This window comes from Acanthopagrus latus, chromosome 6 (genome assembly GCF_904848185.1).
Source record: "Acanthopagrus latus isolate v.2019 chromosome 6, fAcaLat1.1, whole genome shotgun sequence".
NCBI classification, from domain to species: Eukaryota; Metazoa; Chordata; class Actinopteri; order Spariformes; family Sparidae; genus Acanthopagrus; species Acanthopagrus latus.
This window is the reverse complement of record NC_051044.1, coordinates 18,077,788-18,103,913: the sequence shown is the minus strand read 5'-3', so window position 1 is coordinate 18,103,913 and position 26,126 is coordinate 18,077,788. Positions and strand designations below refer to the sequence as shown.

General features: G+C 41.9%; 4 protein-coding genes across 7 annotated transcripts; 3 read left to right on the top strand and 1 right to left on the bottom strand.

Moving 5' to 3' along the window:
• Positions 1-923: 923 nt before the first annotated feature.
• Positions 924-5,049, top strand: rft1 (RFT1 homolog). Its single transcript, XM_037102576.1, has 10 exons — positions 924-1,213; positions 1,333-1,418; positions 1,785-1,907; positions 1,993-2,284; positions 2,359-2,493; positions 2,617-2,877; positions 2,980-3,124; positions 3,225-3,330; positions 3,485-3,734; positions 3,838-5,049. The coding sequence occupies exons 1-10, from the start codon at positions 1,151-1,153 to the stop codon at positions 4,000-4,002; spliced, it is 1,626 nt and encodes a 541-aa protein (XP_036958471.1). The 5' UTR covers positions 924-1,150; the 3' UTR covers positions 4,003-5,049.
• Positions 5,050-5,561: 512 nt separating this feature from the next.
• Positions 5,562-6,673, top strand: mustn1a (musculoskeletal, embryonic nuclear protein 1a). The gene is made up of 3 exons (XM_037100854.1): positions 5,562-5,831; positions 5,941-6,070; positions 6,367-6,673. The coding sequence occupies exons 1-3, from the start codon at positions 5,823-5,825 to the stop codon at positions 6,462-6,464; spliced, it is 237 nt and encodes a 78-aa protein (XP_036956749.1). The 5' UTR covers positions 5,562-5,822; the 3' UTR covers positions 6,465-6,673.
• Positions 6,674-7,050: 377 nt separating this feature from the next.
• Positions 7,051-13,255, bottom strand: ruvbl1 (RuvB-like AAA ATPase 1). Its single transcript, XM_037100853.1, has 11 exons — positions 13,115-13,255; positions 11,808-11,894; positions 11,559-11,691; positions 10,581-10,732; positions 10,145-10,234; positions 8,601-8,750; positions 8,370-8,433; positions 8,084-8,282; positions 7,889-7,991; positions 7,714-7,805; positions 7,051-7,468 (listed from the first exon to the last, which is right to left on the bottom strand). Exons 1-11 carry the CDS (start codon positions 13,253-13,255, stop codon positions 7,309-7,311), a joined length of 1,371 nt encoding a protein of 456 aa, XP_036956748.1. The 3' UTR covers positions 7,051-7,308.
• Positions 13,256-13,516: 261 nt separating this feature from the next.
• Positions 13,517-25,869, top strand: eefsec (eukaryotic elongation factor, selenocysteine-tRNA-specific). Of its 4 annotated transcripts, XM_037100851.1 has the most exons (8): positions 13,535-14,370; positions 16,284-16,491; positions 16,759-16,855; positions 17,322-17,486; positions 19,024-19,668; positions 21,180-21,336; positions 24,351-24,491; positions 24,736-24,873. In XM_037100851.1, the coding sequence occupies exons 1-7, from the start codon at positions 14,067-14,069 to the stop codon at positions 24,482-24,484; spliced, it is 1,710 nt and encodes a 569-aa protein (XP_036956746.1). In that variant the 5' UTR covers positions 13,535-14,066; the 3' UTR covers positions 24,485-24,491; positions 24,736-24,873. The 4 variants fall into 4 exon arrangements, with proteins under 4 accessions (XP_036956744.1, XP_036956746.1, XP_036956747.1 ...); XM_037100849.1 differs by lacking the exons at positions 24,351-24,491; positions 24,736-24,873 and adding an exon at positions 23,371-24,292 and having other exon boundaries at positions 13,517-14,370; XM_037100852.1 differs by lacking the exons at positions 24,351-24,491; positions 24,736-24,873 and adding an exon at positions 24,309-24,334 and having other exon boundaries at positions 13,538-14,370.
• The last annotated feature ends 257 nt before the right edge of the window (positions 25,870-26,126 follow it).

Sequence of the window (26,126 nt, the reverse complement as noted above, 5' to 3'; positions counted from 1 at the left end):
GTGTGCTTTTTTTTGTCAAATATTTTTCTGGCCTTTATATGGAAACAGGATGAGAGAGAGGGGGTGTGACAAGCAGCAAAGGGCCCCAGGCCAGGACTTGAACCTGGGGCTGTTGCAGCGAGGACAAAGCCTCTGTACATGGGACGCCTGCTCTACCAACTGAGCTAAACAGTGCCCTATTGTGTGTTTTTTCTGCATGTTGTCAGTCTGAACCATGTTTAAAACACTGTTCTCAATTTGTTACAGATTCACAAAATTCAGTTAATATGTGAATGGATATAAGTAGCCAAAAAATAAATAGAAAAATCAATATCCTCTCCCACAGTAAAATCAATAAAACCTCCAGAAGACAGTTTTGCTCTTCCTGTTTGGGTAGGATGACTTTTGATACCTCCTCAGCAACATGACTTTTATTATGCCCCTATAAACTATATTAATGAAATGTTCTTACAATTATGTTGAAGTGCTTGTAGGTGGCATGACATTTTCAGATGTAAAAAAAAAAAAAGCACAATATATAGGCTGGTAGGGAATGATGTAAATATTGCTTGACTAAATATGCATGATAGAATCTATAGAAGGAGGGCTCAAGGATCAAATTTAAAAGTTTGTGAATTTTAATAGATTTCATCACCTTGTACTTAAATAATAGTTGTTAATATAGACTTATTTCACTAAAGTATACATTAAAATCGGCTTCTTATCAAAAGAGTTAAATTGCACATGCAGAATGTACACCAATCACATCAATATATTGTCAAGAAACACTGAGTGATTACACGTAATTAGAAATTCACAATACAAGAGTCATAATAACTGGTCTGTGAGCCAGACACTCCTCTAACAGCAAGATCACACGGTTCGTTACGCCCTCTAGCGACGGCGCGGTGGCTGTGACGTACTCTGACGTCAACGCGTAAAGCGCTTCGGTACGATGTGTACGGAAGTACGGAAGTGTAACCGGTACTGGTGTTTTACAAATGTAATCTCAGACTTGCTCTTTATTAATTAGGCGCTTTTGTTATCGGTTTTTCGGCAGCCACGGTGGCGGTTTTTTTACAGTATGACGGTGTTATGACGTTCCTCTGGAGAAAACAGCTGACAGGTTGTGAAATTTACGGTTGACGGAAGATTTCCAAGCAAGTCCAAGATGAGTTCTCAGGACGTACTGAAGAATGCGTCCACTCTGGCGTCCTATAATGTGTTGCTACAGGTAGATGAACACGCACAGCTGAGCTACAACACCACACCAGCCCCTTGTTCTAAAGTTCAGTCAACTCATACCAATCTGGCTGTTTAATGATGAATATGTTTTACTGGTCTTTATCTCAGGTGATGTTCCGTGTCCTCACCTTCTTGCTGAATGCATTCACACTGCGGTTTGTGTCCAAAGAGCTGATTGGGGTTGTCAATGTCAGGTAAAGACGATTTTTTTTTTTCTGTCAGTCGTTATCTCACCGGGAATATTCCCACTAAGATAAACTCTGGCCAAGACAGCAGCATAAAAAAAAATGTTAACATTAAGGAAAAAGCAACGACTTAAAACCAAAAATGTTGTTAAAACATTTTCCGGATAAAATAAACAGGAGACTGACTTAATTATATATAATCATAAAATGTATAATCTTCCATACTTAAATATCAATAATCAAGTTTAAGGTGTCCAAGCTGAATCTGCAAAAACTTTGGCAACCAGTGCAAACAGCCAAGACAAAGCACAATTATTCAACATATTTCACTACACCAGTTCCTGTAACATGTATGTGTGTGTCTATATCATGCAGGCTCACACTGCTCTACTCCACGCTAGTGTTTTTATCCAGAGAAGCTTTCCGGAGAGCCTGCCTGAGCGGGGTATCTGGCATAAACCACAGCTGGAGACAAGTGATCAACCTGCTGTGGCTGACGTGAGTTAGTTCTACAAAGTTATTCAAGTGTGAAGTGTTTAATCTTGTGTACTCAGCTTGGATTTTTGTCTCTCTTAACTCTCAGGTTGCCGCTGGGTGTGTTATGGGCAGCCCTGCTAGCCTGTGTGTGGCTGTGGCTTCTGGAGGTCCCAGACCCCCATGCTGTCCCTTACTACAGCCCTGCTGTGGTGTTGTTTGCCTTGTCAGGAGTGCAAGAGCTCCTGGCAGAGCCCCTCTGGGTGCTGGCTCAGGCGCACATGTTTGTCCGACTGAAGGTGGTAGCTGAGAGCTTAGCGATGATTGCAAAGTGCAGTGTAACTGTGGTGCTTGTGGTGTTTGCCCGTGAATGGGGCCTTTACATCTTCTCTGCTGCTCATGTAAGTTGCTTAGTATTATTTCTGTAATAACTCCCTCAGAATGAAATTATGTTAAAATGCTGTTTTTTCTAAAGTTGGTTTACACAGGTTTCTTGGTGCTGTGCTATGCTGTTTACTTCATACGTTTCCTGGGCTCTAAAGAGGCCGCCAAGGAGAGCTTTCCTCTCTGCCGTGTTGGCGATCTCTTGCCTTGTAGAGCTGATGGAGAGGTAGGAGAGCGAGACTATATTTTGACATTTATTATAGAAGATGTATCCACAAACTCCAACTGATCAGTTCCAAGAATAACTCACACCAAACAGAACTGATAATCCTCATCTATTGTTTTTCAGCCGCTGGTTGATTGGACTCTGGCGCGGCTCACGTGGAGCTTCTTCAAGCAGTCCTTCCTGAAGCAGATCCTGACAGAGGGGGAGCGCTACGTCATGACCTTCTTGAACGTCCTCAGCTTTGGAGACCAGGGAGTTTATGACATCATCAACAATCTGGGCTCCATGGTGGCCCGCTTCATCTTCCTTCCCATCGAGGAAAGCTTCTACATCTTCTTTGCCAAAGTGCTTGAGCGAGGACGTGATGTTAAAAGTCAGAAACAGGTGAGAGCCTTGGATGTGATCGCGAACACTTGGTCTCTTTTTGTGAATGGCTACAAATGGATTGTTGCTGGTTTTACTACATGGTGTCGGTTTTGTTTTCAGGAAGATGTTGCGATTGCAGCTGAGGTCCTGGAGTGTTTACTGAAACTGGTGCTGGTGATCGGTCTGATTATCACAGTGTTTGGCTATGCTTACTCTCACCTGGCTCTGGACATTTATGGTGGCTCGCTACTAAGCAGTGGGGCAGGTAAGTGAGCTACAACCCACTGGTTGTATTGGGTGTGTGCGACAAATTCTGCTGTACTTGGTATTTGTAGTCACAGCTCGTATGTTTTTCTTTGTTAAAGGGCCAAATTTGCTGCGATGCTACAGCTGCTATGTTCTCTTGCTCGCTGTGAATGGTGTAACGGAGTGTTTTGTGTTTGCTGCCATGAGCCAAGAGGAGGTTGACAAGTAAGAATGTGGACATTTACAATATAATTATTTTAAAATGGTAAGAATATGATACTAATCAATAAATGTAGAACAAGAAATATACACAGACATGTACATTTAGTCAATACACATCATATAACCTGTTAACACTGCACTTGTGTTTTGTCTTCAGGTATAATCTGGTGATGCTGGCTCTGTCAGTATCTTTCCTCTTCCTGTCCTACATGCTGACGTGGTGGGCCGGTGCTGTAGGCTTCATAATGGCAAACTGCCTCAACATGGGCCTTCGCATCATGCACAGCCTGTTTTACATACACCACTACTTCAAGTCCAGTCAATGGAAACCTCTGCGAGGCCTGTTGCCCTCTCCGCTTCTGCTGCTGGCACTAGGCGTCAGTGCTGTTGTCACAGCTCTGTCTGAGGTACAAAAGAATCAAGACTTTTTGTTTTTATTTTATTTCTGAATACTGACCATCACAGCAGTTTAAATCTGTATTTAATCTTGCACTTCATTCTTTGTTTCAGGGTTTGTTCTGCTGTGATAGCGGCTGGTTGCTAAGGATGGTCCATATCAGTGTAGGAGCAGCGTGTCTGCTCATTGTGTTTGTTGCTGTTCTTCTCACAGAGACTCGGCTTGTTCACTTCGTGAGGACTCAGCTCCTGCCCAAGTACACAAAGAAACGCACTTAAATGTATGAAAATGAAGTGGGTGGACTGGACTGGAGGGAAGCTCATGTGGTGCTTCAAACAGTTTAAACAGCTACTGACTGACGGTTACTGACTGTGTGAAACCAACAAGGGAACAGTTTCTTTAAAGAGACCTCACCTGTGTGTGTGTGTGTGTGTGTGTGTGTGTGTGTGTGTGTGTGTGTGTGTGTGTGTGTGTGTGTGTGTGTGTGTGTGTGTGTGTGTGTGTGCTTGTGCTTGTGTGTGTCCATGCTTGTGTATGTTCACTGGATCATTCCTGTGTTGGCATATACAAGTGTGAACAAACGTGTTGTTATGGTTTTGGGATCTAATTGTTGTTGATAAAAAAAGAATGTACTTTAAGAGAACAACTTGCTACAGGAATATATGTTCCTATGCAATAAAACAAGGAAACCTATTTATATATTTGATCTTATGATTAATTTGATAATAAAAAAATATGAATGTATAAACTGTGTTTACTCATTCATATTTTTGAATGTATAATATTGTCAAATGAGGGAGTCCAGGGGTTTTTAATGCTATTTAGTAACTGACACATTCAAATCTGTTATGATGAGACAAGCAAGCTCTTGTGTTGCAGTTTGTATGTATGTATGTACGATGTCTATTGAGCTAAAGCTTATTTTAGGAATTCAGTCAACTCACAAAATATCTGATCACATAACCTTTGTTTATGACAAAGTAAAGTAGCAGGAATCATATTTGTTTTACACCACAAAGAACAGTGGCACATCTCCACTGTGGTTTGTCATTTATATTTTGTATACTCTAAAATGTTTGTGGATGACTTCAGTGCCGTCTTTGTGTACTGTGTATACACTTTCAAGGGCAGACATTCCCAAACTTTTTACCTTGGATTGCCAGAACAGAAGCTTAATAGTGGGCCACGAGGGTCCAAGAGCACACACATACTGTATTGAATATACATGTATATGCCAAATGTTACAGTGCGGAAGCTCTGGGGCAAAAATTCTGAAAGACAAAAATATAATAAAAAAAAAAAATAATAATAAAAAAAAAATACTGGCTGTCCAAGTCTGACATAAATTGTTTTCTTTTGTGTTTACACGTAAGGACAGGTAAAACAACTACAGCAACACTTAACTTTTGCTTTCAGTTGATGTGAGTTCAGTCATTATTTGACATGTTGCTTGGAGACGTGTCTTTTGTAACTTCCTCTGTACTGATTACCACTGAAATTAGGGTCCCTTAGGGCTGAATAATGATGTAAGTGTGGAAAATGAGCAGGAAGGGGTGGGGACAGCATTCTTTTAGAGCAGGGCAATGCTAACTTGCCGCTCTGCTCCCTCTTGTTAACATATACTTTTGATTTTGAGTCAGACATGGTCTGATATTTGATGGGAAGTTTCGAGCCTTAAGGCTGACAGCTACTTATCTTTTGAGTCATATCTTTTGAACTTTGAGTCCAATTTGTTGTCATTCTGGGTTTGACTGCAGGAGGGAGAAAGAGAGCACACAGAGAGACATTTGTCTGATTTTTGCACCTCTCTGGGATTTATTAAGAGAAATGTAACGGCAGAAGTTGTAGCAGTGACCTCAGCATGATCTAATGAGGCAGCAGAGAGGACAGCAGATCATGAGAAAAACCAGATGCAGAGAGACAGAAAAGAGGAGGAGCAGACACACTCATTACGTCATTTATTAGTCTCAAGAACAGATTTATTGTCCACCAGGGGAATCACGGCTAGGCTGTGTATATATGTGAGTGCATGTAGGACTGGACTTAGAAGAGAATACAGACAGTTTCCTAGCAGCGTCTCTGCAACTGCTCGACCAGCATGTCTCGGGTAAGACCTCTGTTTATAAAAGAGATATTCTCATACTGTTGAGAGGACACGGACAGCAAGAAATGACAGATGAGTGTTGTCATATTTCCTCCTTTATACTGTCCTTCAGCCCGGCCAGGAAGAAGATGAACAAATGCAGCGTCCCGAGGTGACAGAAGAGGACCTAACTGACGCAAAGGACAAACTGGGGACAAGTGGGCCAGCAAAGAGCAAGACACTTCAAGTCATGGAGGAGTGTGGTGAGGACCCGTGTGGAAATATGATTTGGCACTAGTGTCACACAAAAAAACTGAAAGGAAACAGTCTTTTGTTTCTGGATCTTGTTAAGCTGAACTCACATCTTGGCAGTGAGTTTGTGCAAGGGGAGTTTCTCAGCATGTTTCCACTCCATATACAGACAGGAAGGAGGGGGGGTGCCTGTCAGAAGAAAAATGTGTGTGTTTACAACGTTCATATTAGCTCAATATTACATAACCCATCTTACCGTCTTGTTCAACAGTAAAGCATTATGGTTGTCGTTTCACCTTCTTTGCAGAGAAAGTGGGCAAAGCTGCTCCGTCTGTGTTCAGTAAAGCGAGGTCAGGAGGGGAGACGGTACTGAACACACGCTCAGCTCAACCAATCCGGAAGTAGCAGTGGACCTCCTGACCAGGAATGGACAACAACTGTTCCATATTGAGGGTTATGGATCTGTACTTCAATCTATACAAAGTCTTTGTTCTCTTTGTAAAAGTCACACTTGTTTTTGCACTTTACTGTTTTGTAATTGCACTATTATAAGGGCTAATATTTCACTTTTTAAAATATTAAACGGTTTCCATTGAATGGTAAATCCAACTCAACAGGATTTTGTTCATTTTTCTACTGCTTGTTAAACCAGCATCAACTCCCAGTGTGTGTCATAATGAACACAAAAGCTGCATTTTTTTTTCAATTATGTAATTTAGAATTAGAATGTGTTTGAACATTCAAAAGAAGAGTCTGAGATAACTTTGGATATCTATATAAAATCCTAATGTGGTCTACACAGTTGTGCTGAGATGTTTTGTCGAAAGGTCAAAATTATGGCAATAATAGTTCATTTCTTTAAGATCAATAAAAAAACATCTTGGAACTAAGCAAATTCCGTCTCATCCATCCTGTTTCATAGCAAGACGAGCCACCAGTGTAGCAAAACAGGCAACAGACAATCCGAAAACAATTTTAACTACTGAGTCAATTTGTGTTTTTTCCTTTTTTTATTCAAAAAAGTATCTTCATCAACATAAAGAAAGAATAAAACTTTGAATTTATTAGAACAAAACTACTATAGTAAATGAGGTGGGGGCATGGTGTAGAGAGTGTGAAGATGGGAAAATGCAAAGAAACTAAGCATGGAACGAGGGTGGAGAATCAACGTGAACCCTGTAACAACTGGCTGAGAACAGCAGCCCTGCGAGTCGTAAAAAGAAAAAGTATTAAAGTAGAATTACAGTTCTTATTTCATAAACTTGTGATGTTGATCTTGGAGGATTTTTGCAGAGGACTTGGCGTCGTAGAACAGCTCGTTGATTTCTTCTACCTGCTCCCTCTCAACGTTCTCTTTTCCCTGAACACGGCCTAGCAGGCTGGCCGGTGTCAGCAGCTGTACAGCGTACCTGAGGGACAAATAAGTAACTTAGTATTATCACACAAACACCTATGCAGTATAATTTAATAGCATTTTTCTATATATGTAACTCCTGAGTAATGTCCAGGCTATGTTACTCATTTTTGGTCAAAGCTTTTCATTCATTTGATCATTGTTGTTCCTTTTATGGAAAAGGCTGGTCTACAACGGATCCTCAACATAAAGCTTCTCCTTTCTTCAGTCTGTTCAGTGATCCGCAGCGCACATCCTTACCTGAGGGTGGTCTTGGTGCCGATATCCGCCAGGTGTGTAAGAGCGTCCTCGCTGATGTTTATCCCCTCGGTCTGAGCGCGGATCTTGATGATCTACGAAACACGAAATCATAAGTGACACGCGTACAGCCGCAGGCGTCACAAACACATCACACACGTTGATATCCGATTCTCACCTGCTTCATTTCCTGCGTTGTATACAACATGGTGCGTATTATCATGACTCTGTCCAGCAGGTCCAGAGGGATCCCGTGCGGAGAGCTGATGTCCTCCGTCCCCCTGGTGACAAACAAATGATTGGTGATGCTAGAACTCTTACATCGTAGCACAAGAAATGTGTATTTCTGTTGACTCTTCACAAGGTCCCCAACCTGATTAAACAGTTTCCCCTATTGGAGGCGAAAACGACGATGGGGGCGATGGTGCTCTCAAGTGCTCGGTGGAGGTACGTGAAGCATTCGATGTCGAGCATGTGCACCTCGTCTACAAACAGCACACCAGGTACGAGCTCTGCTACGCCTTGGTCAATGTAGCGGTTTACCACCTTGTTGATCTCAGCACGCAGCTTATCTAATATGAGAACAAGAGAAAATGTAATGAAAACAGAGTAGAAGTCAACTAGTGGAAAAGCCAGCTGGTTATCTGTCAGCGCTCTACCTGTGATTTCTGTCTTTTTGGGCTTCATCAGCTGTCCCATCATGGAGAGAATGTCCTGACCTCCCTGAGATTGAATAAAGTAAAATAAGATAGAGCTTTATTGATTCTGGAGAGCAAATAGTGAACAACTCTTTACAAAATATAGGGGCTGGTGCATCAACCTGGCAGTAAGTTTTGTAAGCTGTGAACAGCTGCACTGATATTAACAAACAGCAATTGGCAGTAACATACCTGAGGTCTGGCATTGGCAACATCCAGGTCATGCAGTGTGACATCTTGGACTATCTCTTTCTTTTTGTGGACGTCACCTTTGGGCAGCGGCACGTACTCCTCTGCCTCCAGGTCAAACTCTGTGGCAAAAGTGTCACAGCGACCTTGTCTCTGCAAAGACACAGTCGCAGAGGAATGTTTGAGTAATAACGATTTACAAAAATGAACGTCTCACATCGCTCTGGACGACAGTCAAACAAAAGACAGCAGAGGGGAACAGGTGTGCGATTGAAGCCAGTGCCAGCCCATCGCAGAGAGGAGGGCATGTGGCTGAGGGATGAAAGAGCCTCAGAGGGCAGCTCGTGATACGGCTGTCAACAGTAACAAATGTGTCGTCCAGCCCTCCTCCTCTGGCCTCCGACTAGAGTCGACCTGCGCCCCCTCGGCCCACCTGCACCGATTAAAGGAGCCGTCATCGCGGCCTGTCAACGCAGGCCACAAGCCCCCGCTGCTGGAAAAGAGGCATTGTGGGAGATGGAGAGATGGAGAGATAAAGGGAGCATGAAGAGTTGCAGGAATGAGAGAGTCTCATTCCAGAGTACAGTGGAAATGCAGCGGAGCTTTCATGCAGAGCTGAAGGAGATGAAAGAACGCCACCGTGAAGGACCGGAGAGGACGTGCAGGGCAGAGAACGTTAAACTTCTGTTTGATAAAACATTTACCTTTTTTATTTGAAATATTTCAGTTAAAACAATTTGGTGAATTAAACACTTCTTTTTCTACCTCAATTTGTGACACTTGAGCAGCAGTGGACGAAGCATCAGAACCTTACATAAGTAAAATGATAAAGGTACATCAGCAGAATTTACTAAAATAAATCAATAGTAGAACAAAGGTTGAGCTGATTTTAACCAATTGGTACGCTGTTGGGTAGTTAAAACCTACCTACAGTTATATATCACATACTTGATATCATCAAGGATGTTAGGATTTGTGAGGATGCCAGCTAATCTAAGTGGGGTTTTAAATACTTTAGCTGAAAAAATAGGATAATTTTCTCAAACCATGAAGGAATACCTTCACTTTCTCACAAAAATTCTAAACTTGGAAATACATGGTTTTCACAGTACAGGATGGATATGACAAATTGTAATTTGAAAAGTACCTTGCAACTAAGGCGGACAGACAAATGTAGTGAAGAAAGCAGTACAATGGTATAACCTTGATGTAGTGAAAGGATAAAGGATTAAACGATAAAGCTGCATAGAATAGACATACTCAAGAAAAGTGAAAGTACACTGAATGTGTACCAGTGTTGCATTCTGTTAATCCTTTAAGCACTTCTTGGTAAACTAGCTGACTATGTCTCATGTCTTCTTGGCTATAAATCATGATCATACTGCACAATGTGTCAAGACTCTAGGAATACCATGTTAGTCCTGAGATTGTGAAAATGGCTTTAAAAGTACAAAGCATCACACAAATTTCAGCACTTAAGTTAATGAACTTAGTCCCACTCTGATAATATGAGGGATGCTGAACACATGAATACAATGTAGCAATACCTTGACAGCTCCACTGTTGGCTTCAATGTAGATGACATCTCCCACTTCAACACGCTCTTTCTGAAGACTCTCGTAAATACTGGGGTCGAGCTAAGGAAAAAAGACAAGACGCTTAAAGTAAAATACAGGTTCCAACCCCAGTCATTAGTGTTATTACAGCACATTACACGTTAGTTCAGAACATTAAGTTAATCTTCCAAAGAGGCACTGAATCTCTTTATTAAGACGGTCTTAACAAAAACATATCACAATATGGAACCACATGATCATTTGAACAAGTTCCAAGTACCTGAAGAAGTTGGCCTATGATAAACTGAAAGTGCCATCAGATAAGTAACTATTATAATTGTACTGTTTATACAATGCAGTGCTTTACATGCAGCAGTAGGACAAGTTTAAATGAAATATAGAAAAAGAAAAAGATTCTCAGTCTGACCTTGAGCTGCTTCGTGCCTTTGCCGGTCTTCAGACCGATGATGACGTGGCTGATGGTTTTTCCGTAGCCGCCCATGGGATTCTCTGTCTCACAGGGGGTCAGCTCAGTCACCTCTCCTTCATACACCTCTTTTGTTTCTTTGATGCGCAGTCCTGAACATGGGCAACATCACAGTACAGAGTGAGGACTCAATCAGGCCTTTATATTCCTGTATCAACTAAGCCGCCACATCCTTCAGTCTACAGAACAGCGCATATCATTACAGAGGCAGAACGTGTGTGCGTGTGCCCATGAAATATCGGGCCATCATCTCATGTAACATGATCACACTCTTGTCCCTCTTTCATGTGGCCTGTGGCACTGAGTAGGAGCTGCACGCAGGTGGCTGATCCATGGTGGTGAGGGTCAGAAAGCAGTGCTTAAAGCAGGGACTGTCTGTCACAGTGCTGTTATCGACAGAGTGATGACAACTTCAAAATGAAACCCCCTTCACTCCCCTGTGGATCCTGTTCTAGGGGAGGGGCAAAAGGGCTGATGACCACCTCTCCCTCTACCTAAGCTCGGATTTCCTTCCCTGCGACAGTTACCATCAGCAGCCCCTTCCCCCTCTCCGGCCTTCCTTCCTTCTCAACATCATTCTCATAAATCCTCTGTCAAGAGTTGCATTTCAGCTCATGAGAACTGTGTGAGCAGGACAACTTGTTCTTCCTGCCCAAGGACTCATTACTGAGAGAATGAACTGAACTTATAAGGTCTTTTTACACCAAGTGATGATCAAAGTAGAGTACGACTACAGTTTTGGTTTAATGTGCTGAGTTTTGAAACAGCTTTCTCCCTCTTATTAATTCATTCCATTAAAAATGGGATGTGTTTGCGTGTTTTAATAAACCAACCTCTAAAAGCCTATCAAAAACAACAACAACCTCAGTTACACTGACTTGTTTTGATGGAAATAAATCACATTTAAGCAACACTCACCGATGGCCCTCCTGAAATTCTCCATCAGGACTTCTGTTTTTTTGATCTCAGATGAGTAGACCTCACTGCCAACCATCGGGCAGAAAGGGACCTTATTTCCCAACTCCTGTGCCACAGCCAAGGCGAGGGCAGTCTGAAGGAGGGAAAGAAGAAAAGGAAGCTAAACATCACAATCGGCAGCAATTAAAGAAGTTTGAGACAAAGACGCTTTACTGCTGTCTTTCATCATCATCAACACAGCACACTTACCTTTCCTGTACCTGGTGGCCCAGCCAATAACACTGCTCTTCCTGCCATTTTCTTTGAACGGATCAGCTCAACAATGATGCCACAAGCCTGGAGAGTGAAAATAGTACCATTATACAATTGTAACATGTTAAAAGGACACAGCTGCTATACAGTTAGTTGGCTGTGGGATACCCTCCTGAGTTTAGCACTATACATTGACTTCAAAGCAGGTGTGTGTTGGATTACTGTCAAGCACATAAGTCAACATATTCACTTTACCTTGTTGTTGCTACACCTGCCCTATTGTCCATGCCATTTAAGTCAATATCAATACAAAGCCATGGAAGCTGCATTTCACACCAGGTTTACATTTTCACACACAGTAGCAGGTAATTTCAAATTTCTGCAAAGTTTCAAATGTATATTTCAACCCCTGGCCTATCTGTCCATATGTGTTACTATATTGGCATAGTGCAAATAAGACATGAGACAAAATGCTATCTTTGTGATTCTCTAATATGGATGCAGTGATTATTTTCATTGTTGCTTATTCTCTGGATTAAATGTTTGGTCTATAAAATGTCAGAGAATGTAGAAATGTGCCCATCTGCATTTTCGAAAGCTGAAGACATTGTCCCCATCTCAAAGATATAAAGTTTACATTCATTTTGAGTACAGAAAATGTTGACATTTAAGAAGGAAGAATCATTATTTTTTTACTTTTCCCCCCTTGAATTTGTCGATAATCAAAATAGTCTGTCAATTATGGTATTTACTAGTTTAAAATAAACAATCAATTTTAGCAGCTTTACCTACAAACCTTCAGTTGTCTCCTCAGCCTGGAAATCAGATTAGCAAAACTATGTTTATATCTGCCGGTCATTTCAATGATGAGCCTCTGTCACTGAAATGGTAACTTTAAATCTTAACTGATTTGATAAGAATGCTGGTCCTCCACTTGACTAGGAAACATCACTGTGGGTGCTGTTAGTATCTATACAGCAGATCCATTTGCTTCTAGATTAAAAAATATATTAATTATATTTGCTGATGACAAGGTAAAACTAACAAATCAAACTTTTGGTATGGAATATTAAAAAAGAGAGAGATTATGAGTGGATATAACTTCCATTAGGGTGGACTTTCCCTTTTTTCTAACTGCCCGTGAAACAGCGACACCACAGTGCTAACGCAAATCAGCTAGCTTGCTGGTGCACTTTACCGAGTGCAGTGAGAGAAAATCATCCTTACAGTAATCCTTCAGCTCTTGAGGTCATTCCTACACCTAATACAAGTATAACGTAGGTGCAGTGAAACATTAGTATTACCTCTCTTGCAGCCTCCTGGCCGACGAGACCACATGCCGACTGTTTAGCATTCCCGGCCTCGTCTAGCCCGAGTCCTTTGACATGACTGTGAGAAGCGATCCGCTGAGTTTTTGTGGTGCTTTTCACCTCCTCGATCTTCATAGTTACTGTTAATTTGCAAATATGGGATGTAAAAACTTCAAGGCAGGTTTATAGTGAAGAAAAAGCCTCCTGTGCCCCAGTTTATTTCTCACCGCCACAATCGGCGCGGAAACTCAAAACACAGGGAAATCGGTTTCCATGTGGGTAACTAGGGAAAATCAGCGGAAGTGATACCTTGAAGCACCGCCCATTTGGGCTTTCTAGAAAAACTATAGGACAGTGTTGATTCATGCGACACATTCATTGGCTAAAGCCCATGTCATTTATTTCATCCACTCGAAACCCCGCCCTTCAGAGTTTTTTCTTCCGGTTGTGCTTCAGTAGATTGGTCGTAGTAGAAACTGCTAGAAACTTGTCAAAGTGTGATTGAGAGTGTCGAATGAATGCAGAACAAAACATATAGAGAGGTTTTCGTCGCCCCGTCGACGTTTTACATTTAAGAGTTAATCACAGAGCCAAAATTTCAGGTCTATTTCCCCTCTTTTTATTTATTGTTAGCTAAAAAGCCGTTCCGCTTTAGCATGTTTTTCTGACGATGGCGTGCACTGTCACCAGGGAAGTCGTTTCTCTCAAGTGTTTACACGCTGAAGTAACGCAAAAGTTGTACTTATAGCGGTCTATGTTTTGTGAACCTCTGACAAATCGAACCGGCGTGTTACTGAATGTTGTTGAATGCGTGAATGAGCGGATGCCAACGAAGGAAAAGTAACGCCGTGTGATGTTTGGCTTGGAGCTGAGTTCAAGGTCCAGCTCAGAGTAGAGAGAAATACACACACTAACTTACTCAACATTATATCACGCCGGTTTCACAATGTCAGAGCCTTCTGACAGTCGCACCAAGACGTTAAATTTCAACATCGGGGTCCTCGGGCATGTCGACAGCGGGAAGACATCGCTCGCCAGGGCGCTGAGCAGCACCGCCTCCACGGCTGCCTTCGACAAGAACCCACAGTCCCGTGAGAGAGGCATCACGCTGGACCTCGGCTTCTCCTCCTTCACGGTGGATCTTCCTGATCATCTGCGGGACAGCGAGGGCCAGAAGCAGTATGACAGCCTGCAGTTCACCCTGGTGGATTGTCCGGGTCACGCCTCCCTTATTCGGACTATCATCGGAGGTGAGCTCCCTAAGGTTTTGCTGCTAGATGACACAGGCGACGGTACATGAAAAGGTGGTAAACAGAAGCCAATACCCTTCTTACTACACTTAATATCCACTTTATTAGATAAACATATGCACACCAGCCCTGGAATATTCTACCCGTGTGTCCACTCCATTTGTATCAACAATGGTAGACTAAATATTAGAAACACCTCTCACTATACTGAGGAGTATAACCCTCATTGAGCTGGGATTAATTGAAGGTCTGCTAATTTTGACTGCATAGTTTGAGCTAAAGCTTGCAACTGAGTATGTATACCAGAGGTCGACTGATTTATGGCGGCCGATATTCAGCATTTTCCGATTATCGGTATCTGTGATATTTCTGTCAGGTTGCCTATAACAGAAATCCATTTAAAATGTGCTACTTTGGCTCTGATTCAAAATCGTCTCACACAATTTCTCGCAAAAACGATTTATACAACTAAGATAAAAAAACAAACAAACAAACAAACAAAACATGCCTCTTAAATAGGCCTCTTTCTCAGCTGACATTCTGACTTGTCTCACCAGGAAAAGCAATTTTACTAATATCATTAACAATAGCTCAGTTCCATTGAGGTGGTTCACTTCGTTGGCTGTATGCTGGTTTGCTGTCACACTATTACAAAGTGCCTGTAGCCTTTAAACCTTATTTACAGGCACACATCACCTCAGATGTAAAAAAAAAAACAAAAAAACAAAACACACACAAAAAGCAACAACAGCAAAAAGACAGCCATAAACTGGAAAATGGTTTGACTGCAAAATAAAGAAAAAAAAGCGAGAACAATCAGTTGAGCATCTGACTTTTAGATTTGATTTTGACCATAACACAAACTAATTAACACAAACATGGATACTACTTGGTGTCAGTGTTTTTCAATAAGGATATCAAAAGTTAATTTACTGTGATATAAATACCATTGTGACGGTTACACATTGCGATACAACATGAGATGATTGATTATTGAATGTCTCACATATTTTTGACAAATACCTGACTATCTAAATGGCACAGTCATTGCCATAGGAAGGTGCTGCCTTCACTACATCCTCACTGTTATCACACACAAATTTGACCTTCTCCAGCAGAGGGCGCCACCTCTCTGATCATGTCATATTGACCTGGATGTTTGGGAATATGAGGAGAGATAACTAAATGGGGCAGCTGTCCAGAGATAAATAGGACACCCTTTTACCTACTTTCTCTCTTTGTCAATCTTGTGTGTCAACCAAGATCCAACATTTTTCAGATCAAATAGTGTAACACAATGCAAATTTGGAAGAAGTAATGCTTTGGGTATCAAAGCAGACTAGAGGCATGAGAACACTGAATGCTGCTGAGCCGTGTAACCAACATACTAAACGAAGCTTATGAGCCAGTGGGGTGGCACATGCTGTAGATTAGGGAGGAAGGAAAGTATGGTGATCGGGGTATGTATTAAACTTCCCCTCCTGTCCCATGTGGGGAGAGCACAGGAAAGAGAGGGAGCCAAATAGAATGAGAGAAAAGAGGGGAGCACAGGAAAGAGAGACTGCCAAAGTCAGGAAAAGAAAAGAGCAAAAGGAAAGACAACCAAGTGAGCTGCAGCTCTTGTTTCAACCCTCTAGCCTTTTACTCTGTCTTTGCCTTTGTGCACCCCTCCCCTAATTTCTCAGCTTGTTCTGCTGTTATTTTTGGGTATCTGTGTTCCTGTTTGTGTTGCTGTTGTCAGCTTAATAGTCTGTTTACAGTCTATACTCACAGCTTTTACATCCTTATTTAGATATACACCAAGAATGCTGAGATGTCTTTAACAGCAAATTAGTGTGTTGGTGTTGTTGTTCTGTTTCAGCTTGCTGCTTTTCAGCATCTTCCTAATTGTTTGCATTTTCTTCCTTCTGTAGGTGCCCAAATCATTGACCTGATGATGCTGGTGGTGGACGTGGTGAAAGGTGTGCAGACTCAGACAGCAGAGTGTCTGCTGATAGGCGAGCTGACCTGCCCTCGCATGGTAGTCGTCCTGAACAAAATTGACCTACTACCACCCAACAAGAAACAAGGTGCCATTGAGAAAATGACCAAGCGACTTCACAAAACACTGGAGAACACCAGGTCTGTATTAAATACAAGTCCAAGGATGAATTAAGATATGTTGAGAGGTGGTGGCTGTGAAACGTGGGTTGGGGCATCTCATGTAGTCCCCAATGGCCTTGGATTGAATCTCTTGTCAAACTTCCTCATTCATTAAACATTCTGTCTCCCTGTCTGCATTCCAGCGGTCAGTCTGTCAGGCCCACTTGTTTTTTTATTTAAAGTAACTTTGATCATTACCTCAACATCAAAGTATGAAGTGGTTCCAATATTTTTTCTGTTGGCCAGATTTAAGGAATGTCCAGTGATTGCTGTGGCAGCGAAGCCTGGGGGCCCAGAGGCTCCTGACACAGAGGAGCCACATGGAGTGCCAGAGTTAATAGAGGTAAAGTCCGGAAGCATGCGGGTCCCCCTCCATTGTTACTAATTTAGCTCAAAAGAGCACATAAGTTCTCACTTATGAATACTGCACGTTTAATGAGTTGATATTGTTCATGTGGTGGTATAAAATTAAAGCAAGTGCTCGGCTGTGTTTATTTATTCTACGGTTTAAACTAACAGCAATGCTTTCTTCGCTCAGTCAACAAAGTATGCTTGACCAACCGGTGAATGACAGCACTATGACTCACAGTTTATTGTCAAATCAGCGCTTAAAACACAAGAGACAGTGTGTATTAGGCACATTAAAGTCAAGCCACCACATAGTCAAACCTAGCACTGATGAGATTTGGATCTAATTATCTGTTTTTTTTCTACGTTTGTGTGACCCTGCAGTATTATGACAGCAGTTGTCTTGTGGGTTATTTGAGTAAATGTGTCTCTCTTCTGGCCCTTTTGTCTGTCTGTCTCAGCTTTTGAAGAAACAGACATACCTCCCGCAGAGAGACCCCGGGGGTGACCTTCTGATGGCTGTGGATCACTGCTTCTCCATTCGTGGTCAGGGAACAGTCATGACTGGAACCATCCTGCAGGGGTCGTTGGCCATCAATGACACCGTGGAAATCCCAGCGCTAAAGGTACGCTCCAAAAAAGAATGGACATGAATTCTGAATCGCTGATATTTACAAGCAAGTAACAGAGCAGAGCTCTGGAAATTTTTAAATAGAAACCACAGAGTTTTCGGAAGTTCAGAAGTTGACTGGAAGTGGGCAGACAGAGGGAGGGATGGCCGAGTGGGTTCAGAGGATGTGTCAGTTTAATGTGAGGGAAGGATGAGGGGACTGGGGGGTGGACTGGCAGCACAGGAGTTGGGTAATTTGGACCAGATGCACATGTCAGCTCTGCATAGCAGTTTGTTCTGCAGTTTTTTTGTTCACCTCTTGGTGGCAGCAAATGGCTAAATTAACAGTTTGTTACAGAACCTTGATTTGTTCCACTACTGTCGATTTGGTCAGTGTTTGTAACTTACTAACAAAAACAACCACAGAAACAGTGGGCTATGCCAGATCCCAAAACCATACATGGGTTGTTAGATAGATATCTTTTAGTTGTTTATTTGCATACTTGTGATTTATTTGGAAATGTATAGTTTGAACCAAACAAAGCACATCATCAGCTATAATTAAGTTTTTACTAAAGCCTGATAGTATCTAAATACATATTACAGTCAGGAACAACACACAGACTGTCACTTTGTGAGGCTTGCGTGGCAGGAAAAGGACAGGGAATCCTTAGTGATGTATCGCACCCTCTCTGTGGTGACTATTAGTTGTTATCGTCAGGACGGATCCTTTATTCCTCCCAGAATAGCTCTATTAAACAAATCCTTGTGATATGAGATGCGTATCACTTACATTTTGGTATATTTATATTCTTTGTCTTTGATTGTAACTGTTGTAATGTTGTGGTTCTGTATTACAATTGCCGCGGAACCAAAAATATTTTCTGAGGGATGATAAAAAAAAATACTACTAAATACTAAATACTACTAAACTAAAAGGATTTTTTGCCAAAAGTGTCAAATAAACAACCTAAAATAACTTTGCATTCTATCAGCTCTTTTTATAAGCCTCATTGTATATATAAAGTAAATTATATTTAATTTGACAGTCTTTGTTATTGTGAAAATTATTATTGTGAAAATTAGCTGTCTTACCTTTTTAATAAGTACGTAGAATGAACTGCAAGTTGTGCATACTGAGTAGGCTGTTTACTTACATATGTGAATACTTTACTGACTGAAAATCTTAATCCGTTATAGTTTTGCTTTAAATATATTAAACATCCCAGGACTGTGGAGATGAAAGTGTTTAGATGATTGTTTTCCTGTATTTAATCTCTTGCTGTATACCGTTTCTGTTTCTATACTGTTTCCAAATTTAGTTTTACTCCATTGACAGTTATATATCGTGGTTTCTCGCTTGTGACAAATGCACTAACTGTAAGTCACTTTGGACTAAAGCGTCTGCGAAATGCCCTAAATGTAAATGTATACTATGTTTGATAGCTAATTTTTACTTGAAAATGTACACAAACTTTGACCTGAAGTAGTTGTTAAATAGATTAAATATTAAACCAATGTGAGGTATTGACATGTCTGCTTTCTGACATCAGGTGACCAAGAAGATAAAGTCGGTGCAGATGTTTCGGAAGCCAGTATCTGGGGCCATGCAGGGGGATCGTGTGGGTGTGTGCGTGACGCAGTTTGACCCTAAACTGCTAGAGCGGGGTGTGGTGTGCACCCCGGGGTCCCTGCGCACCCTCTATGCAGCTGTCATCTCCGTGAGGAAGATAGGCTACTTCAAGGGCTCTCTTGCCACTCGTGCCAAGTTCCACATCACCGTGGGTCACGAGACAGTCATGGCGAAGGTGACCTTCTTTGGCCTGCCACCTGCGGGTGCCTCAGAGTCCCCCTCAGACACTAAACCGCCACCACCGCAGCCCTGCTCACTGGAAACACCCTTCACCCTCGACAGGGAGTACTTCTACCAGGATGAATATATGAGTGGTCAGAGCGAGGCGAGTTCGGGACCTGACCCAGACCAATGGGCCTTGTTGGAGTTTGAGCGGCCAGTCACGTGTCCCTTACTCTGCCTGGTGATTGGTTCCAAGTTGGACACAGACATCCATGCCAATGCATGCCGACTGGCCTTCCAAGGCCGTCTGCTACAGGGGTTTGAAGATAAAAGCTACGCTGAGACTTCCCTGCCCCATCTGCGCATCTACAAGACGAAACACAAGGAGGGACAGGTGGAAAGGGTGAGTGGACCCTGCAGAGTTTATTTAGAATGTCTTTTTTTTTTATGACTGTCATTTTCTCTGATGACCCTAGTTGAGTGTTGCCCTTGCTCTTCTGCCCTCTGTGTCACCTTTTGCTCCGGCTTCTGGCTTTGGTTCTTCTTTGAATGTTTCTCATTGCTGGTGGCACTGGAGCGTGCCTCTCAGACAGAGCCCCCATTGTGTATTTGTAAACAGACACGTACACACAAACAAGTATGCATATGCAGCCCTGCCGAGCAGCGTGAGGCACGGATGGGTGCGCATGCATGCCTTAGCATGTGCTGTGACATTGAGGTGTGCGTGGGTGGCCGTCTGACGCCACTACGCCTGTCTAGCTGTCAGAGGCTGGCATTGTTTGGACACACCTGAGTGGCACAGGAATACCCACATGACTCACATTCACTTCTCTCTGGCTCAGCATCTTTCTCTCTCTCTCACACACACACATTTGGATTTTTCTTCTTGATGTGAGGCCTGGTATGTTTTATCCTAAATCCCGAGTTCAACTTCTCACCATTCTTATCTCGTCTTCTCTAATTCTGTTATTGTCTTATTGACTTAAAAATCTGATGTGACAATTTTTCAAAAACTCAACAGTTCATCTGTAGATGGACTGAAGATGTTATAGTCTTTTCTTTCTGCACTGTACAGTCACATTTCTCTGTCTTCAGCCTCGTGCAGGGTCAGATTTGGGTCAGGGGTCAAGTGTGTGAACTAGTTTCCTGCTGTTAGCACCTCAGGCTGTTGACAGCTCCAGTCAGTGACTCAGGAGCAGAACACCATGTGCGGGAGGTCAGACAGTGGTCATATGACGTTACATTTGTCGCTCTTCTGTCTCCCTGAAAGAGACAGTAATGTTTCAAGGCTTGAAAATTCCTTTTTCGCAAAAGAACACATAGCTGGCATTGTTGAGATATGACTGTCTCATCCAGTCACAATTTATACGGTCTGTCAGACGTGTACAGCAATTGTACATCAACTTTTTTAAATCAGCGCATCAGTCACGCTTGAGGGACGTCAGGGTCAAATGTTCAGGAATGAATGAGGGTTTAGGCACAAGAGAGAGGAAGAGCTAGCTGTGGGGGGTGAGTCAGAGACAGAGTGGTGCCCTCCTGTTATCAGATTAGTGGCGGGTTAGTGATGGATGATAAGAAAGAAATACAAACAAATATAACATAAAATGTGCAGGAGGATGAAAGAGCGAATGCGAGACATCCAGGCGGCGAGCCTCGAAAAATGTGACTGACGCTCAGTGAGTGTTGCAGCTTATGAGGGCCCAGGGCAGAGGATCAGCTCCTCTTCCTCACACTGTCACGATGATGAGTGAAATCAAGGAAAACACAAGATTGTGACACCAGAGAAAGGACATCTTGACATTCTCACCATAATAATTAGATGACATGACACATTTAGTACTTCTAATCATGTTTGTCACATTTTGAGCTTATATATCCGTCTCCTAAGGCTGTCTCCCTCTCTCTTGTGCTCAGGTGACTGATGATTACACTGTGATCGGTCGCAACCTGTTCAAGAAGGAGACGAACCTCCAGCTCTTTGTGGGGTTGAAGGTTGTGCTGTCGACAGGCGAGACCGGCGTTATCGAAGGCGGGTTCGGACAAAGCGGCAAGTTCAAGATCAGGGTACAAGGTAAGGATAAGGGCTGCAACTCATAATTATTTTCATTATAAATTCATCTGCTGTTTTTTTTTTGTTTTTTTTAAACAAATGATCAGCTAATAGTTTGGTCTTGGAGCTCCAGTACCTCACATAGATGTACAGAGGCTGTGTCCTCAATGCAGCAGCCTGAGAAAATCCCAAACTGGTTGCTGTCTTTTTTGCTCTTCGTCTCTCCTGTCAAATAAATCCATAAAAAGTCTCTCAAAAAATTTAATTTTTTTTAAATTGCTAATCACAATTTCCCAGAACCCAAAGTTGACACTGTCATTTAGCTTCTTTTGTGCAACAAACAGTCCAGAACCTTTGATTTACTTTCATTGATGACAAATCCAAATATCAGAAAAGTTGGAGTCAGCACATGTCTGACTTTTCTGCTTGGAAAAACTACAAAAATGCTCAAAGAATTTTAAAAAAGTTGTTCATGTTCTCTCAGTCAGCTAATTGATTAATTAAAGATTATCTGAAGTCAGGCATTATTATATGTTCTAGAGATTATCACCTCTGTTGCTCTAGTGTTCAAACCAATGACATAGATTATTGGAGTGTCTGTCACACGTAGAATCATTGTGTTAGCTTAGTTTGACAGCGGCCAGCACAGACAAGTCTCCCTCTTCATCAGTACACACACCCAAAGCACTTTCTCCTCAGATTTTGGGGTTCGGCGGACAGTTTTCAGGATGCGGTAAGAGCGGTAGGCCCGACATCCTGAGCCACATTCCCAGAATTCCTCTGGGGATTGCCTGTGTTCCGGGGGAAGTCTGCTCCGTGTTTATTTTACCTTCTGTTGCTCCGAGCCCACTGCTCCACACCGGGGGGGAAGAGAAAACAAAAACATGTAGAAAGAGAACCTCACCTACATCCTCTTCACTGCCTCACACTCGCATATATTCAAAAGCCTCAGACACACTGACACACACATCTTCATGCATGAACCTAATGTAGACATCCAGTGTGGTGTTCATGTGAGACTCCCCACAGGCATTAGGACAAAGATGGCACTATTCTGCTGGTAAGTGGTAGGTCAAATCATTGATACAGGCATATATCGGTTCACAGTCTGTTATAGTACTCGATCAATAGGTTTAGCTGTGTTTAGCTTTAACTGCTGACCTTTTAACTCAGAAGATTTGCTTTATGGCAGAGACAACTTTCCAAGCTTTCCATGCGTGTTGCAACTCTCTGAAGTAGATTAATTCCAGTTGTACATAAAACTGAAAATACCTCATAATGCAGTGAGACTACAAGTGTTCTTACTTTCCTTTTCAAGAGATATTGATTTGATTGGTAATACATGGCTGGTTGCCTTTTTGTCAGTATTCTCTTTTCCTACATACAGTGACGAGAATGCAGACAGGTCAATGCTTTTCTGTTGTTCATAACTACAGCTCATACCTGCAAGGAGGCAACTGGCGATTATTTTCCTCTTTTCAATCTGCTCACTGCTTTCTCTAATATTCAGTTAATTCTGTGGTACATGAAATGTCAAAAAATGTTCGTTGCAGTTTTTGTGAAGCTTTAGTCAAATTGCTTGTTTTATTTTTCATAACAGTCCAAACCGATACCTGCCAACACTACAGATTTTCACCACAATCTCCGTATCATCTGTAACAAGTTTGTGTTTCTCCCTTTGGAGCCTGATGCTACATGAGCATGTTCTGGATGATGTTGTGACTTTCAAAATATGTGAATGAGGAAATGCATTGTCATTTGTGAATGAACATTAGAGCAAAGGTAATAATCTCCAATTAAAGCCAAAGTCTTAAGCTCTCGAATAGTTACTATCCCAAGTTCCTATCTGCTCCAGAGGCTTGACTGAACACTGACAGTGAATTCAGTGAAGTTTTTCCAAACAGTGCACTTTTTAGTGGGGATCCTAGGTCTTAATAGATTAGTGATACAAATGTCGTGGTACCTGGCAACCCAACCCAGAAGCTTGAGCGTGTGCAACCAACCCTGCCTGACTTGTGTCACTCGTCCTTTGTTTTGCTGCTGTAAATGAAACAGGTGACAAGAAGAAGGAGAATTACGCAAATTGCATTGAACTTGGAGCAAGACATTTGCCCTCTGTCTCACTTCCTCGTCCTCTTGCTTCCACTCTGCACACTGATGTCATCAATTTGTTCTCCCTCTTAAGCAATGATGATTCCTCATACACTTTCTCACAATGTCTTAATTTGTTAATTAATTTTAACATTTATAAACTTGAATTAAGGAATGTTTCTGGCATCTTTCTGCTGATAAGCTTAGAGAGAGAGTGATATTAAAAATCATCCATATTGTTTTTACACAGTAGTTTAAACCTTGTGTTATGTTGCTCCTCCACCGATCCTGTTTTATTTGTCCACCGAACCCAAATTGTACCCATAATTGGTGCTTATTAGGTTTTGTTTTTTCACCCTCTCTGGTGAGTTGGCTACTCATGATGTCTGTGCACTTATCTTTATTCTTCTGCTTCCATATGAGTCCTATTTCCCTTCAAGTGTGTGCAATATTTCTTTTTACACATGTCTTGTACATATGTCAGATATTTCCTTGTCACAACTTCTTAGAAAGTTTTTTGAGGACAAAGTGCAATTCTTACGTGTCACTTCAATGTGAACACAAATCATTTAAGTTTGGGTGCGTGAGCGTGTTTTGTGGTGGCGAGCGGACATTTTCAGCTGATCGGAGATAACAAGAAGAGATTTCTGGCTGCGCAGCAATCATAACAACCCTCACATTGGCATAACGATAACAAGAAGAATGCTGGCGCCGTTTTGTACGTGAGGTCAGACAGCCTGCGTGTAAAGCAGCGAACCCAGAACATTTCTTACCATCCATGTGCAAAACAGCAAGCACGCAGCCAGTTTCTATCCTCGAAAACACACACACACACACACACGCACACGCACACACACACACTCACAAAGAAAGATATTGAATGACGGATATCGAATTTGTAGTGCATGCATAAGGAGCGTCGAAGAGCACCTCTGTGTTCACAGGAAGAAGCCCCAGTGCAGGAGGAGTTAAGTATGAGCAGATAGGGGAGACTAACCCAGAGACTCGAGCAGCAGCAGAGATCTGGCTCTGTGCACATTTTCATCAGTTACATCAGGAGGATGAAGGCGTCAGTTGATCTCGAGGTCAGCACACAGAAGCACTGATACAGCACCTACTGCACACATAACAGGGGAGAAAAGATCTGTATCAGGCATCAGATATACAGTACCTACACTGAGATGATTAATTTGACCTGAGTACTGTAGGACATGCTGGAGGACAGTACGATCTAGATTAATCACACAAAGGGGATCTATTTATATAATGTTTCTTGATAATCACCTTGTTTACTTTTTACCTTGACCTGCTTGTTTATGTTTCCCTCAGAGGGTCTTTGCCCAGAAACCAAGCAGTTGTTGTCCTCCACCACGAAGAAGAAAGGGAAGGGTGGAGGCAAAGGTGGACCAGCGAACGAAGAGGAGCCCAAAACAGATTCGCAGCCTGTTAGCATTAATTTACATTTCAAGCGCTATGTCTTTGATCCCCATAAAAAGATGGTTCAGTCTTGACACTGTGTCACGGTGCTTCAGACAGGCAGTTTCAGGGGTCCTGTAGAGGTGAGGGGAACACTGGCCTCTCTATCGGGCAGTGTGATAACCTTCTTCTATCGGCCTCTTTTTCTGGGTTTGGAGACAGTCTGCTGAGATGCAATGATTGTGGGAATGCTGAACGCATGTGAAACAATGATTGTTTTATCTCCCTTTTATGGAGATGGACTTTAATCCAGTTTGCATCATCACATGGGTGGAAGCTGCTCCTCTGCTCCTGATGCATTTGAGTTCTCTTTACATAAATCAGTACTTTTGTTCTTCTGAATCAATTCTTTTGACTTGCAAAACCTTTTTTTAGTATGTTTTCCTGTTCAGCTGATCCTTGATTGACATAAACATTTTACAAATACTACACTGAGGTTTCCACCGGTTACAGGCTTTCCACCTGCTGCAAAGAACATCATTTTTTAATTGAATAATTTGCCTATTATTCACACTTTTAATCATGTAGTCTGCAAAATGGAAAAAAAAAAGTGAAAAATGCTCATCATAACTTCCCTGAGCCCAAAGTTATGCTTCTTATGTTAAACCAACCGTCCAAAACCCAAAGAAAGGAAATTTATTGTCATAAGCGACAAAGAAAAGCATCATTTACAAAGCTGTAACCAGCTAATGTTAGACATATTTGTTTGAAAAATTACTGAAATTATAAGTTGGTTATCAGAATAGTTCTTGAGCAATTGATCTCTGCTCTCACTCGCTGCTAGGATTAAGGCCGTGGTATGTTTCAGGCTTGGATTCATTTGGGGTTGCTTTGTGATTTCAAAAATATTTGTTTATATTTTAGTGTTTTCATTTCATTACTTTCATGGCTGCTTGCATCATTGCTTTGTACGCCGAGTAGCAATTGCTTGAATTAAGTTGGATATTGACATTTTCAGAAAGAAAAATAAATCAAACTGAAACTCTATTTTCTTTGTGATCATTACTAATGCCCTTGATGAATTTATGAGTAGTTATGTTTTTACGAACAGCAAAGTGAAGCACTGCTAGCTGCAGTTTGTATGTGCTCACTGCTGGATGAGTACAATAGCCAGAAGAGATTATCTTGATATTTGATGACAGCTCATACACATTGAACCTTAAACGTCAACCAACAGTTCTCTGTGGTTGTTTCGTTCTGATGTCTTACTTAGGTGCATTTGTATGTATTGATTTTGTTCTGGA

Coding starts and splice junctions, on each gene's coding strand:
- ruvbl1 (XM_037100853.1), bottom strand. CDS start 13,255: ATGAAGATCGAGGAGGTGAAAAGCACCACAAAAACTCAGCGGATCGCT. Junction 8,283..8,369: donor CAAAAAGACAGAAATCACAG/GTAGAGCGCTGA, acceptor TTCTCATATTAG/ATAAGCTGCGTGCTGAGATC. Junction 7,992..8,083: donor AGGGGAAACTGTTTAATCAG/GTTGGGGACCTT, acceptor GTTTGTCACCAG/GGGGACGGAGGACATCAGCT.
- mustn1a (XM_037100854.1), top strand. Junction 6,071..6,366: donor TCAAGTCATGGAGGAGTGTG/GTGAGGACCCGT, acceptor CCTTCTTTGCAG/AGAAAGTGGGCAAAGCTGCT.
- eefsec (XM_037100849.1), top strand. CDS start 14,067: ATGTCAGAGCCTTCTGACAGTCGCACCAAGACGTTAAATTTCAACATC. Junction 16,856..17,321: donor GAGTGCCAGAGTTAATAGAG/GTAAAGTCCGGA, acceptor TGTCTGTCTCAG/CTTTTGAAGAAACAGACATA. Junction 21,337..23,370: donor GTTCAAGATCAGGGTACAAG/GTAAGGATAAGG, acceptor TAAATGAAACAG/GTGACAAGAAGAAGGAGAAT.
- rft1 (XM_037102576.1), top strand. CDS start 1,151: ATGAGTTCTCAGGACGTACTGAAGAATGCGTCCACTCTGGCGTCCTAT. Junction 1,419..1,784: donor ATTGGGGTTGTCAATGTCAG/GTAAAGACGATT, acceptor TATATCATGCAG/GCTCACACTGCTCTACTCCA. Junction 2,878..2,979: donor ATGTTAAAAGTCAGAAACAG/GTGAGAGCCTTG, acceptor TTTTGTTTTCAG/GAAGATGTTGCGATTGCAGC.